Source organism: Asterias amurensis, chromosome 10, assembly GCF_032118995.1.
Source record: "Asterias amurensis chromosome 10, ASM3211899v1".
NCBI classification, from domain to species: Eukaryota; Metazoa; Echinodermata; class Asteroidea; order Forcipulatida; family Asteriidae; genus Asterias; species Asterias amurensis.
In genome coordinates this window covers 21,232,759-21,248,535 of record NC_092657.1, presented here as the reverse complement: position 1 = coordinate 21,248,535, position 15,777 = coordinate 21,232,759, and the positions used below count along the sequence as shown (strand labels likewise).

General features: G+C 39.1%; 3 protein-coding genes across 4 annotated transcripts in view; 1 reads left to right on the top strand and 2 right to left on the bottom strand.

The window, feature by feature from the left end:
• LOC139942799 (uncharacterized) overlaps nucleotides 1–15,777 on the bottom strand; it is a 215,735-nt gene that overhangs the window by 36,447 nt on the left and 163,511 nt on the right. The window lies entirely within an intron of this gene.
• LOC139943402 (histone-lysine N-methyltransferase SUV39H2-like) overlaps nucleotides 1–15,777 on the bottom strand; it is a gene marked incomplete at its 3' end in the record, with an annotated part of 182,670 nt that overhangs the window by 16,543 nt on the left and 150,350 nt on the right. The gene's annotated exons all lie outside the window — the stretch shown is intronic.
• Nucleotides 1–15,777, top strand: part of LOC139943260 (uncharacterized) — a 125,392-nt gene that overhangs the window by 101,731 nt on the left and 7,884 nt on the right. For both annotated transcript variants that reach the window (XM_071940081.1, XM_071940080.1), the window contains exons 2-6: nucleotides 11,994–12,134; nucleotides 12,516–12,646; nucleotides 13,163–13,424; nucleotides 14,379–14,695; nucleotides 15,024–15,162. In XM_071940081.1, the coding sequence (XP_071796182.1) occupies nucleotides 12,020–12,134; nucleotides 12,516–12,646; nucleotides 13,163–13,424; nucleotides 14,379–14,695; nucleotides 15,024–15,162 (964 nt within the window). In that variant the 5' untranslated portion in view covers nucleotides 11,994–12,019. The remainder of the gene's footprint in view (nucleotides 1–11,993; nucleotides 12,135–12,515; nucleotides 12,647–13,162; nucleotides 13,425–14,378; nucleotides 14,696–15,023; nucleotides 15,163–15,777) is intronic.

Sequence of the window (15,777 nt, the reverse complement as noted above, 5' to 3'; positions counted from 1 at the left end):
CAAATACCAATGCGCAAGCGCAGACTGTTGAATGAGGTGCATTGTGGGATAGACATGAATCAAATTTTGCTACCAGCTAGACCACAATGCATCTAAATCCAAGCTTTACGCGCGCGCCCCAGTATTTGCGAAAAGGTCTATGGCAAACCAAAACTTGTTCTACACCATATTATAACGAATTAAAAGAACTAGATCGGCCGCGCGTACATACGCACCATTGGCTGCGTCAATGTTTTTGATGCAACTCGTTGGGAAGTTGGACGTTCTTGGACTTTGAATATTTTCGAACTATTTTTGTGCATACGTTGGCATACGTTCAGGCGATACGCCATGGTGTGACAAGGCCTTTAGCTGCATGTTTTCCGCGTAAACGTGAACGTCGGGATCTTGTGTCGTTAAAGTCTCACGTTTTTAGCGTACGTGAAGTTACCATTTTTCACGTCAGGTACGTACGTCACCCAAAAACAAACAATATTTTGACGTTCACGTTCACTTTTTATTTTTGTTGCGTATTTTGTTGGGCAGCAGGAATATTGGCAAGTACAATCACTTGAATAATGTCTTTTGCAATTCAAGAGCTAATCATTTTCCGCCCAAAAGGGACTTGTTTGGCAATTAATAGTGCCCTCGCACTACAGAGCATCTAGGAAACAAAAGCTTCCCACGTGGACCCGCAACACACGCCGCTGTGCTCTGCGCATGCGCCTATTGTCTGTGCAAAAAAGCACTGTTTTTGTTTCGTGTTTTTTTTTCTCGAAAATGTGTATATGAACATGTAACACGCAAAGTGTATAGTGTGTATATAACTGCTGTGCGTAGATTTAATCACTCAGTGCAGGGAAGGAAGCTGTCGATTAACACTGATCAAAATATCGCCTCAATTTGGGATTCGCTGTCTGCATCTGTTGGTAAAATTGCTACTTTGTTTCGAAAGGATTCAGGAACTCTGACTGTCTCTGTTGAAACAGAGAGTTGTCGTCAGTGTAGAGGACATGATGGGTCCATTTCTGTTGCTGGTTCTTGGTGGTGAGTTCATTGTTTGTTATTTTTTTATTTTTTTCATCTGCGTGTAAGTTTTGGGAAGCACTTCTGAAGTCACGACGGAATGTTCCTTCATCTGGAATTCAGTTTAATTTATCACAGAACTGATATTAATTGTATTACCTTTCCTTGTGACTCTATCTACCTTCGATATTATAATGAATGTAAATTGACTGCATTTACTCGAGACTTTTTTTTTCTTGGGTTAAGTAAACTGAATGAAACCCCCAAAAATGTAAATTAAAAAAATATATATAGTTCCCAGATGTTAAGCGTTTAGAAATCTGAAGAGGGTTTGTTTCCATTCAAACGTTGTGTGCGCGATGTTTCGGATTGGAGCTCGATCCTAAAGTGATTGTATGTGAAATAAAACATGTGAATGACATATTTGTATCTTTACTAATATTGGTAGGAAGCTGTTACTGTATAACAAACAAGTTCACTGATTATAATTGCCGCGTACAATTTAATCGAACCTTAATAAACCAAAATTCAAAATGCTGATACAAAATTGCGTGTTGTCAATCAGGTCAAACTGCTGTTCATCACTCGCAGTAGGGGCGTTGACAACAGTTCTGAGTGACTGGCTATCTTACAGCCGTAACATTTAATAACAGCTCCTTACACCTGCTTGCTATTCTTGTTATTTTGTAAATATATTTGACACTCACTCACTCACTCAGTCGACCCAAGTTGTTGCGTTGCCGCATCTTTGAGTCGGGCTCTATGTCTGACACGCCACACAACTCTATCCTGCATACAGCTGAAAAGCTCCTCCTGGCCTACTCCTGCATCCTCGATCAGGGTCTTGAGCATGGTCTTGGTGGGTCTTTCGGGGCAACTCCTGCCGTGAGTGGGCTCCCACACGATGGCTTTAATGGCTGGTAGCTCTGGGTGCCGTAGACAGTGACCAGCAAGGCGCAACCGGCGCTCCTTGATCTTCTCACTCAGTTGGGGGATGTTGCCATAGAGCTCCAGGTTCGTGCTGTGATCCCTCCAGGAGGCATTCTGTGCAATCCGTTGCATCCTGGTGTAGCAACCATTGATGGATTTGGTCATTGCCTTTGTGAGAGTCCAGGACTCACACCCATACAGCAGGATGGTTTTTATTGCGGCATGAAAGAATCTCATCTTTAAACCCTTGGGGTGCTGAGATGTCCAGATCTTCTTCATGTCATGGAGGGCTTTCTCTGTACTCTGCATCCTGGAGCCGAGGTACTTGAAGTCGTCCACCTCCTTTAGTGATGAGCCTCCGAAGGTCTTAAGCGGAGCATGATCCTCAATGTTGTATACCATTATACTCCGTCTTCTTGGCAATGAGATGGAGACCAAACTTCTCACACTCCGACTCAACTCTGCTGAGTAGCTCTTGTGCCTCTATGATGTTGTCAGACAGAAGGGCTATATCTGCGAAGTCTAGTTCGGAGAGGGTCATTGGGCCGATTCTTCTAGACTTTCTTGTGGTGATGGTGAAGCCTAGATCCTCGTGTTCTTTGAGGGCTTGTCTCAGGGCGTAGTACAATGATGTACAATGATGAATAAAAATGGAGCCAGCGTGTCGCCTTGAAGAACTCCTGCCACAATTTCGAACACATCGCTTTCTCCGTCCGGGGTGATGATTTTGGCAGTGGTATTGGTGTACATGGCTTCGATGGCTCGAAGAAGCCGGGATGGGATTCCATACGCCTTGGAGGAGTCGTAGGCTTTTTGAAATCTATGAAAGTCAGTACAGCCGGCGGTTTGTTGTTCTTTACTTCCTCGATAATACGGCGGAGGGCTAAGATCTGTGCGACAGTAGAACGTTTTTCTCTGAAACCGTTTTCATTGTACCGGTTATAGACTTTGGCCATGGTGCACGTGAGACTGATTCCACGGGAGTTGTATGGTGAGGACAGGTTTCCAGGTTTCGGGATTGGGATGATGTTGGACAGGGACCACTGGGTGGGCATGTTGTTCGCAATCAGGGCCATATTGCAGAACTCAAGCATTATTACATCAAGCTCACAGTTTCTCAACATTTCCGGGGAATGTCATCTGGGTCTGCCCTTTTTCCCCTGCTTGAGGGAGCATTTGACTTTCCTTAGCTCTTCCATCGACAAGGGGCCATCATCAATGCCAACGTTCGTGAGTACGTCTGCGATCTCCAAATCCTCACCAGTCACAGAAGGATGATCTCCCAGCAGATTTCTGAAGTGGGTGAACCATGACTTTACGCGGTTTCTCCCTTGACTTGTCCTGTTTTTGACCTCTTCCTGCCACTGACCCCATTGACTATTCTCCATGCCTCACCATATTGCTTGCCCTCACGAGCTACCTCTACCTCCTCGATTCTAAGTGCAAACTCTTCCTCTCTCAGCCTTTCATACACGTCCAATAGCTGTATATTCTTGCTCCGGATTTAGGCATCATGTTGTTCCTCAACTATCTTTCGTGCTGCAACAACTTCTGGGTGATCAGAATTGTGACTTCTTTTTACTCGATTCAACTTAGGCAAGCTCTTCTTTGCCTCTAAGTTGGCCACGATGAAGTGCTGGTAAAGAGTTGTTGCATCCTCCTCTCTTCTTAACTCTCCTCGCTCGTTCTCTTCCTCCCCTTCTCCTTCGTCTTCTCGTTTACTCCCAAGCACATGGAAGCGATTAAGCACTACCACTGTGTACTTTGCCTGTAGATCAGGACGGGAGGAAAATTCAAACAACCTTCTCCTTGAAGGCTGTGGTCTTGGGTTGTCTTAGGCTAAGCCTAACTTGCATCGACACAACCCTGTGATCGGAGGCCACTGTCCTGAAGCTGCTGTATGCCACAGCGTTAAGGACACTGTTGCGCCACTTTCGTCGAACAAGGATGAAGTCCAGTTGGCGACGGTCTTCTGTGGCTCTGTATTCAAAAGTCCAGAGTTTGCCTCTTCGCTTCTGGAACAAGGTGTTGGCTGCAAGGAGGCTGTTTTCTTGGAGAAAACTGAATAGAAGTTGACCATTCCGGTTTGACCAATCCCCAAGCACAGCCAACAAGTTGTGCGCTGGCACCTGCCCAACAGCAACTCGGAGATTGTTTAAGCATTGCTCAACATCTGCCTCGCTGCTGCAGTTGTGTGGAAAGTAGCATACAATAATTGTTGTGACAGGGTTGCCATCAAACTCTGCTACCAGAACTCGTGGACTAACAGAGTGGTTACCCTACCATTTCTGGTGTTCCTCCGGTCAGATGAGGTAATTAAGTCCATCCCGCCTGTCTTGCTATACCTGATGTATTCATGGACAGCAATACATCAATTCTCGCTACATGCTGCCATCTCCTCAGACCTTGACTCATCTCTTATTGTGAAGGCATTGAACGTTGATAGAATTATCGACTTCTTGCACTTCAAAAGGTGCGCAGTAGCCTTGGCACCCTCATGGAGCCCAAAAGGGCCAGGACCTTGGCCAGCTGCTAATAAGTTCCTGCGGACTCCCGCCGCTGGAAGTATAGGTTTTGCAGTCGTGTGTGTAGTCATCATGTTACCTTCAATGCTGTAGTAACCTGGGGTCGCCGTCCTCCAGGCCCACTGAGCCGTTGGGGTGGAGAAGAGCCTCATCCGCCCTAAAGACGCAAGTCACGCCTGCCGGAAAACCGCCCCGCCACGGTGTCACCATTTAACCCTTAGCTGGAGGGGATTGGCTAACAGGTTCCGCCTGCCCGTGCTTAGGTGAATGTGCTTACGAATGAAAATATTTGACAATCGCTCATACTTCGCAACATTCGCCATGTTTTCGTAAGCGTTCGTAACAAATTCGGAACGGTTACCCGTCACGCCCCATCTCCTTACGAAGATCGGTCAATTAACAAACCGGCTTGTTAATTTCAGCGAATGTTGCGAAGACGGTCATTCGCCTCGACATTCGTTAGCGTTGATAAGCCATTGTTAACGTTTGTAAAGCATGCGTAAGCGTTGGCAACGTTCGTAAAGGCACCTGTATTGCGTTTGTAATCTTCGCGGGTCCCCTTTCTTACAAAAGTGGTGTTGCTGTTTGTCAAACGAACAGGTGGCCAGAGCGAGATTCGCCCGGTATTGATAGCAGTCGCGGCCGCGTAATCCATTGTTCGGAAATTAGTCAGAAAATGGCAAGACATTGGCAACGATGGTAAGACACTCGTAACATTCCTAAAGCATTTTAACGTTTGTAAGCCATTTCGGCGTTCGAAAACATTCGCTAGCAATCAGTTTATTTGTTTGAAATTGCTAGTAAGCTCAGTCGCGACGTGCGCAACGTTCGTTGCCTATTTGTAAGGCATTGGCTATAGCATTAACAAGCGTTGGTTACTATTCGACCTTATTGTTAAGGAGAGGTCGAGGGCCAAGGACGACCGAAGGGTGACCAAAATTAAAATGTTCACCATCCAGTTGCAATTGTTTGACGAATTTACCGTGAATGTAAACGTTTTTATTCGCAAGAATTTATTCATAATCGCAAGAATATTCGCCACATTTTGATTTAGTGATCTTCGAAAAGAGGTGGAGAATGACAGTGAACGTTCCGAAATTGTTACCAACGCTTACGAAACACGGCGAATGTTGGGAAGTTTTAGCTAGCATATTTTCCCTAGTGTGAGAGTAGCATAAGCATTTACACCATAACGACCTAATGCTACTCTCACACTAGGGATAAAATATGCTAGCGAATGGGCTTACAACACTTATAACTAAATTACAGATAATATAACAAATTACAAGAGTAAGAGGATTGGTTCACACAAGAGCTTCTAATGTTTTAACATAAACATCAACCACTACATGACATGTACAGTCTATCGCATATTTATGTTTTACTCATTATTTTCTCAGATCAATATCGCTCTTCAAGATTCTTGACTTTTCTGTTAAGCCCCAATGATTTATGAACTAGTGCTTCAGTAGCCTCAAATTACACGTCAGTAACGGTATCTTTTTGCTCCCTACACAATAAATGTTCTTTTCACTTTGTTTCACACACCTTCTCGTGATAAAAGTATCTTTCCTTTGATCAATATTCCTAGCCGTCATGGATGTTTTGCATGTTTCATATTTTTAATAGTTTTGTTGAATTCGTCGATAAGTCACCTTAAATTCGGCTTGGTATCCCCGATTTTCGGATTTAGCACCCCAAAATTGGGTAAATGCTGCTCACTCCATTAACAAGAGCCTTTTTGTTCTTAAATCTGGTCTAGACTATAGGTCTAACATCAGTAAGTACCAATGAGTACAATTGAAAACGAACGCTTGAGCGACTATTAAAAATAAAAATAAATACACGAACATATTACAACTCTCTTTGGATGTTTCTGCGTTTGGCCTTGTTTTTAAAGAAGAAGAAAAAGGCTTTTCATTTAAACTAGAAAGAATAGCACATTAAAGTATTACCTCTCTCTTCAAATAAATCTGTAAAAACACAAATTTATTGTTTAATATAACAAAGTACAAAATATTTTACAAGGAGTAAGTACGGATGTTGGCCCAATAGTCACTCCTGTTGCATCATAAACATCTACTGACAACCTGTAGATCAATACCACTCGTCAAGGTTCTTCACCATTCTAGATGTTATGTTCACTTGACACCACCCGCTCCTCGCTTGATTAATTTGTCTCTCTGTGTATCAATATTTCTAGCCACAATTATTTAACAGTTGCATCAGTAGTTTTTTTTTTTTAATGACACGTCAGCATCGGGTTTTATAGTAAAACTGCTTAATACCTATACGAAGCCATAGCTTCAGGTACCGGAGATACTGAAAGCACTATAAACCCAGACCGGTTCCCAATTTACCTTTCTAGTCTGAACTATTACAAGTCTAGAAATAAAATACTACTTTCCAACTAACTCTCTGCCAGATTGTGATACCTGATTTGAACCTTTGACTTTGGAATTGACATGAAGGTCCTTACCAACTTAGCTAATCAAGCAATTGTTGGTAGTCTAACTTCTTCGCCAATGTCGGTATTCCCGATTGAATAAATTCCACTTTACTTAATGTTCTTAAGCATTTACACCATAACGATTTAACTGCATGGGTACACTCAAATTGTCATTGTTACAAGTTTATTTGCAAACCACGTTAATGAGATTATCAACCCATGACTAAGTTGCCCAATTGATAGAACACATGTATGTAAGCCAGTTAGTTCCAGTTAGAAATCCCAATGAACTTTAGTCTGCTTGCATATTAATTTGTTTTATCTTCCAGTACGCGCTGATCCACCAATCAGATGCTCGAACTACTAGGGGGATAAATACATAATCTACGTCCTCTGTTTTATATCCTACCTCCTCTGTTTTTATTACACAGTGCGTATTTCGGCTTCGTTGGATATGGGAAGCAGAAGCGCTATAATTTTCCGTATTTCGATCGCGCTTGTGTGATAACATATATTATCTTCCACTACGCGCTAATCCACCAATCAGATGCTCGAACTACTAGAAAGTATTAACTTTACTTCAGAAGTCGATTTTTGTTATGAAAGTCGTGTTCCATTAATTTGCCCTTGTAGAACCAATATCTGTAAAATCACACAGTACAATAACAGCAGCGTAATATAACAAATGATATAGGAGTTTGAAGATTGGTTTACCCAACAGCTTCTTATGTTTCAACATAGACATCAACGACTACAAGTAAAGTCTTTTGCAAACATAGTTTATGACTCTTCCTTTTCTTTGGTTTTAAGAACGGGATTTGAACCACTGACTTTCGGTTTGTCAGCCACAAATAAGTGACAGGTTCAAATTTCAAACTAGTTATCTTGTCACATATTTAACCAAGTGTTTCTTGGGTTGCATCCAATAAATTATACATCAACCGCTACCGGTAGATCAATATCCCTCTTTAAGATTCTTGACTTTTCTGTTTGTTAATATCGCTTTGATGCACACACTCGTCGCATGAGAACTCTTTCACTATATTTCTAGCCCCAATGATTTATGAACTAGTGCATCAGTAGCCTCAAGTTACACGTCAGTAACGGTATCTGTTTGCTCTCTGCACAATAAATATTCACTTTGATTTACACACCTTCTCGTGATAAAAGTATCTTTCCTTTGATCAATATTCCTAGCCGTCATGGATGTTTTGCATGTTTCATATTTTTAATAGTTTTGTTGAATTCGTCGATAAGTCACCTTAAATTCGGCTTGGTATCCCCGATTTTCGGATTCAGCACCCCAGAATTGGGTAAATGCTGCTCACTCCATTAACAAGAGCCTTTTTGTTCTTAAATCTGGTCTAGACTATAGGTCTAACATCAATAAGTACCAATGAGTACAATTGAAAACGAACGCTTGAGCTATTATTAAAAATAAAAATAAATACACGAACATATTACAACTCTCTTTGGATGTTTCTGCGTTTGGCCTTGTTTTTAAAGAAGAAGAAAAAAGCTTTTCATTTAAACTAGAAAGAATAGCACATTAAAGTATTACCTCTCTCTTCAAATAAATCTGTAAAAACACAAATGTGTTTAATATAACAAAGTACAAACTATTTTACAAGGAGTAAGTACGGATGTTGGCCCAATAGTCACCCCTGTTGCATCATAAACATCTACTGACAACCTGTAGATCAATACCACTCGTCAAGGTTCTTCACCATTCTAGATGTTATGTTCACTTGGCACCACCCGCTCCTCGCTTGATTAATTTGTCTCTCCGTGTATCAATATTTCTAGCCACAATTATTTAACAGTTGCATCAGTAGTTTTTTTTTTTTTAATGACACGTCAGCATCGGGTTTTATAGTAAAACTGCTTAATACCTATACGAAGCCATAGCTTCAGGTACCGGAGATACTGAAAGCACTATAAACCCAGACCGGTTCCCAATTTACCTTTCTAGTCTGAACTTTTACAAGTCTAGAAATAAAATACTACTTTCCAACTAACTCTCTGCCAGATTGTGATACCTGATTTGAACCTTTGACTTTGGAATTGACATGAAGGTCCTTACCAACTTAGCTAATCAAGCAATTGTTGGTAGTCTAACTTCTTCGCCAATGTCGGTATTCCCGATTGAATAAATTCCACTTTACTTAATGTTCTTAAGCATTTACACCATAACGATTTAACTGCATGGGTACACTCAAATTGTCATTGTTACAAGTTTATTTGCAAACCACGTTAATGAGATTATCAACCCATGACTAAGTTGCCCAATTGATAGAACACATGTATGTAAGCCAGTTAGTTCCAGTTAGAAATCCCAATGAACTTTAGTCTGCTTGCATATTAATTTGTTTTATCTTCCAGTACGCGCTGATCCACCAATCAGATGCTCGAACTACTAGGGGGATAAATACATAATCTACGACCTCTGTTTTATATCCTACCTCCTCTGTTTTTATTATACAGTGCGTATTTCGGCTTCGTTAGATATGGGAAGCAGAAGCGCTATAATTTTCCGTATTTCGATCGCGCTTGTGTGTTAACTTATAATTATCTTCCACTATGCGCTAATCCACCAATCAGATGCTCGAACTACTAGAGAGTTTTATATGTTTATAACTTTACTTCAGAAATCGCTTTTTGTTATGAAAGTCGTGTTCCATTAATATGCCCTTGTAGAACCAATATCTGTAAAAATCACACAGTACAATAACAGCAGCGTAAAGAATTATATAACAAATGATACAGGAGTTTGAAGATTGGTTTACCCAACAGCTTCTCATGTTTCAACATAGACATCAACGACTACAAGTAAAGTCTTTTGCAAACAAAGTTTATGACTCTTCCTTTTCTTTGGTTTTAAGAACGGGATTTGAACCACTGACTTTCGGTTTGTCAGCCCCAAATAAGTGACAGGTTCAAACTTCAAACTAGTTATCGTGTCACATATTTAACCAAGTGTTTCTTGGGTTGCATCATATAAATTATACATCAACCGCTACCGGTAGATCATTATCGCTCTTTAAAAGTTGCCCAACTGATAGAACACCTGTATGTAAGCCAGTTAGTTCCAGTTAGAAATCCCAATGAACTTTAGTCTGCATGCAAATTAATTTGTTTTATCTTCCAGTACACGCTGATCCACCAATCAGATGCTCGAACTACTAGGGGGATAAATACATAATCTACGGCCTCTGTTTTATATCATACTTCCTCTGTTTTTATTACACAGTGCGTATTTCGGCTTCGTTGGATATGGGACGCAAAGCGCTATATTTTTCCGTATTCTACTCGCGCTTGTGTGATAACATATATTATCTTCCACTACGCGCTAATCCACCAATCAGATGCTCGAACTACTAGAGAGTATTAACTTTACTTCAGAAGTCGATTTTTGTTATGAAAGTCGTGTTCCATTAATATGCCCTTGTAGAACCAATATCTGTAAAAATCACACAGTACAATAACAGCAGCGTAATATAACAAATGATATAGGAGTTTGAAGAGTGGTTTACCCAACAGCTTCTCATGTTTCAACATAGACATCAACGACCACAAGTAAAGTCTTTTGCAAACATAGTTTATGACTCTTCCTTTTCTTTGGTTTTAAAAACGGGATTTGAACCACTGACTTTCGGTTTGTCAGACACAAATAAGTGACAGGTTCAAATTCCAAACTAGTTATCTTGTCACATATTTAACCAAGTGTTTCTTGGGTTGCATCAAATAAATTATACATCAACCGCTACCGGTAGATCAATATCGCTCTTTAAGATTCTTGACTTTTCTGTTTGTTAATATCGCTTCGATGCACACACTCGTCGCATGAGAACTCTTTCACTTTTCTATCAATATTTCTCTCCCTTGATCAATATCCTAACCGTCATGGATTTATTTACTGAAGTTCGCTCCAGTAAAGTTAAATGACACGTCAGCAACGGTTATTGATGTCAATTTGCTCTCTCCGACGCCCTATTGTCTGGAACTAGACAAATCAAGTAAAAAATTTAGACATGCCTGCCTTCTTATAAGTAGTTTTGAATTATCCAATAGTTTCAAACAAACTTTAATTGTACCACAGAAATTACCACCAAACATTTTGCCTGTTGTTAACATGGTTACTTACCAACTTTGAATTTGCACTCCGAACTGTCTTACCAACTGAGTTATCAAGTTGTATTGTAAAACTAACCTATGTCTGAGTGTTTCAATATTTCTAGCCACAATTTATTTTCATTACATTGTAGTTATACTTTCAATACATGTAATGATTATTTTCATTACTTGTATTTAAATTTTCAAAACATTGAATTATATTTTCATTACATGTATTTATATTTTCAATACATGTAATCATATTTACATTACATGTATTTATATTTTCAATACATGTTTTTACATTTATTTATGTATTTATTTTCACACGGAGCTCTGCCATATTGCGCGGTCGGCCAACCCGGTGGGGCAACAACTACATGTACATGCATTGGAAATATAAATACATGTAATGAAAATGTAATTACATGTATTGAAAATAAAAATACATGTCATGAAAATATAATTACATGTTTTGAACAAATAAATGTTGTCATGCAGAAATTTGTCTGCGGAGTGTAGGTTTCTCGTATATGTAGCTCCATAAAATCACGTATACATGTACACAAGATAATGACCATCCATCGCCTTAAACACAAGCAAGCCAATGTTCTGCAACGTGTGCATTGATATGCTTGCGGACCATACCAATGTTGACAGAAATGTTGCTAGTAAGTCTCGTTTAAATTTGGTTTATTTGTGAGGAGCAACAAGGGCTTGTAAGTGGAGGTAAGTCCCGCATTCAAGCATGTCATGACCGCTTACAGTCGTGTCTTACAGTTAACACGGTTCATGGAAAACCCTAATATTAAATACTTAATGTTGGGAACATAAACAGACAAAGGCAACCCCGAGTGATGAGTGGTGATCGTATACTGTGTAGAAAGTCCAATCATCCATTTAAGTGAATGTAAAGAATTTCAACTAGAACATAATCATACATTCAAAATACAATGTTAATTTGTCTTTAGTAATCCTTGAATTGAGTGAGAGTAAGATGATAGTTCATCATTTTGGACCACCACCTGATGGTTATACTCCTGGTCAACACTGGGTCACACAAGTCATGAAACAGGTACCAAAACGGAATCGATGCCAGTCCACTAAAAAAGGTAAGCAAAAACGTTGTTTTAAGTTTATTGTTTAACTGTTGAACTCTAAAGGGTTATTATTTAAATACAGTACAAAAGGCTCTATAAGTCTCAAGTAATAGCGTAAGATACAACCTCACATCATATGCGCTTCAGCGATGTGTATAGTCCACCGTGTACTAAAAAAGACAAACAATCACTCCAGAGGCAAACAACATGAGTGGGATTCAAACCCTTGACCCTTGACTATTCTAGAAAATATTGTTTTCAGAACCAGACCGCCGAACTACTCCAGTGACGAGTCAGTTCGGATCATTCTAGCACAGACTACCGACATACATGTTACTCCTACTCATAACAAACGCCAATTTCAATATAATTTTCTCTTGTCAAATCCAACAGATACATTTAGCGACTGTCAAGCTTTGCTGGATGCTGGGTTCAAAGAAGATGGTATCTACACTATCCATCCCTACCAGAATGATGAAGGAGTTAAAGTGTTTTGTGATATGACGAAGCATACCGGCTGGATTGTAAGTACAACTTGTGTTTATCCAATGTTAGAACCCTATTTTGCTTAGCAGACAACATGTATTCCCAAATATAAACTCAAATATATTACACAACAAGCAATTAATTAACATATGGTCCTCGAACAAACATAATGCCAACAACTCTGTCTTTGTATAATAGAACACTGACTTATATGTTTCGCGTTGCATATCGACTTGCACTTATTGACTACACACATTCTTTAAAAATTATACCGGGTGCAATACATTTTGTATCGTTTTCCAAGTTGTGAAAGTTCAGTGCTTTCATTTATCCCTAAAACACAGCAGTACTTCAACGATATAAGAGAAAAAAATGTAACTGGAATTTGTTTTTAACAAAGTAAAAAAAAACGTCTTGTAAAACTGATGTTTTTTTTTTATTAAGTGTTAATGTTGAAGGTCAGTCTGAAGTGTATGTGGACACTTTTTTCCTTAAGGTCGCAATGTCGGTTTGTATACACATAAACACGAGCTACTTTTATTATTATCTTCTAGGTTGTCCAGCGGCGCTATAATGGATCAGTCAATTTCAACCGCAATTGGACAGAATACAAGAAAGGCTTTGGGTCAACGGATGGTGAGTTCTGGCTTGGCAATGAGATTCTACACAACCTGACTGATGCTGAAGGGAACTGGACAATCCGTCTGGACCTAACCAATGAAGATAACGTCACGGGTCATTTGCTGAAGACACAGTTTCACGTCGGACCTGTCGATTACACCATGTTTCTGGAGCACTCCGAGGTACAACCAACTGGTATGTTAACATATCGCTGGTATATTATATATTGAGTAGGCTAGATGGCCTTAGCTTTTTTTTTTTCAAAACCGGACCTTCTTCAGAGACATGTTTTGTTATAATCATAAACAAATACATTTTCCATCGCGGCCAATTGCCGAATATGGGAAAACCATAACAGTTTACAGGGGGAATGTACAAGATTTAGTTACAATAAAAAAAAAACAACGATGTTAAAACAAAACTTGAGGACACTAATTAATGGATGTAGGTCCTTCTGAACAGCGAACATTATTTTGTACTTATAAAAGCAAATCAAATCATTTCTTTTCAATATAATTCAATACATGGCATTGTTAAAACCATTACCAAGGCTCCCCTGATTATATTAAGATTCAAATTATAATAAAGGATACATTAATGTTTTACAGGAACAAATTGTTTAATATTAATTGTTTGTGAATCACGGGCGATGTTTTTACGGTAATCTGTTATTTTAAATGACACGTTTCAAAATCGTCAGTTAACATTAAATACAACAAAATTTTAAACCAGACTCCTGGCAAAAGTTGAAATGAAATTTACTATCTTTTTTATAAGCAGTTTGTTATTATTATTATTATAATTTATTTGGCATAAAACACATACAAAATACAAACAATAACAAAACAAAAGCCATGGAAACCTGCCAGGAATTAAAAAGCTTTACAAAACAAAACCGTAGGCCGAATTAGGGCTTTCAATGCCAATGCCCTTGGGCAAAATATTAACAATCTATAATTATTTACAATAAAAATCATAAACATTCAACAATAGAGATGCTAAAAAGTAAAAATGCAGAATGGGTTAAGAACGTTAAAAATGCAAAATAACCCGCAACAGGCAAATATTAATCCTACCCATCAAAAAGTAAATATAAATGTATATTTAAAACAAATGATTGAAGGCTTAATGCGATGTGTTTGGTTCCAGTTGATATACAGTGTGGACATAAACTTGGAATGGAAGACGGGAGTATTTCTGATGATAGGATCACAGCATCTAGTCAGTGGGGTTCATATCATCAGCCGAGTAATGCACGACTGAACCTGGACCGTTATTGGAGGCCAGCTGACGGACTGTTCGTTGATTCAATGCTCCAAATAGATGTGGGTATAAATCCCGTGCATATTGAGGGTGTCATCACACAGGGCAGACCAGGCGGTGATGACTGGGTGACAGAGTACCAGGTACAATACAGCATTGATGGCACTGCATGGCTGTATGTGAATGGGGCCTCTACTCCACAGGTAAGAGTACTCAGCAAAGACACTCTCCATCCCAACATGTATTCCTTATAAACTAAACACACTTCAATAAAGCAGTACAACCATTATTCAGGATTTATATATCAATTGTTATTACTTCATATATTTATCATCCTGACCACCTCTGATTCCTTTGATTCATTTCACAGACACTCTCTGGTAACTCCAATAACTACGCTCCAGTTACCAATATTCATTAACAACATAAACACTCCAATAATGCAGTACAGCCACTATTTATAACCAAAGTGTTAATAATCATTTGTATTTATTTGTGTCTCCACCTCTGGTTTGTATTTATTTTTTACAGACATTCATTGGCAACACTGATAGAAACACCCCAGTTACCAATATATTCCAGCAGCCTATTCAAGCACGGTACATCCGCATCAGACCTACAGCCTGGAATAGCAGGCCATTCCTACGTATTGAACTCCTTGGATGCAGAGGTATTGTTTCAGTCAATCACCACGTTTTCAAATGTCAGGCTTATTGCCTAAATCTTAACCTGAATTAATATGCTAGCCTCTTCTTCTAATCTTAAAGTTAAAAGTAAACAAAATATTGCCAACCAGTGGATGTTATCAAAATGGACACCAATAGGAGTGACGAAACTGTCTGGGGTATTTATGAATATCCAATTCTATAAATAAGTTCATCTGGATTGTTGATAATCATGATTATAAAGATTTGCAAGTAACATCTACATAAACTTGGATTTGCAAAAACGAAACTTTTAATTCAAGATAAATGTCCATAAATAGATTACTGTATATTTCTTATCGAAAGGTTATTGTGAACCGTTTGACCACAAAGCAGTCATGTGAATCATTTAATCACCAAACGCACAATTTTGATATTTAATAGGGAAATCTGTCGAAAAGGTTTGAGCGAGAGCACTACCAACTCTATATGAATTAAACTAGTGTTGCTAAAGATCTCATTTTATTTTATGTAAAGTAAAATAGAGAAATGGAACTCTCAAAATCAAAATTATAGATCACTCGGTTTCGGATGCTCATATCAAATACATTATGAAGGGGCCTCATTAAAGACTCATTCTC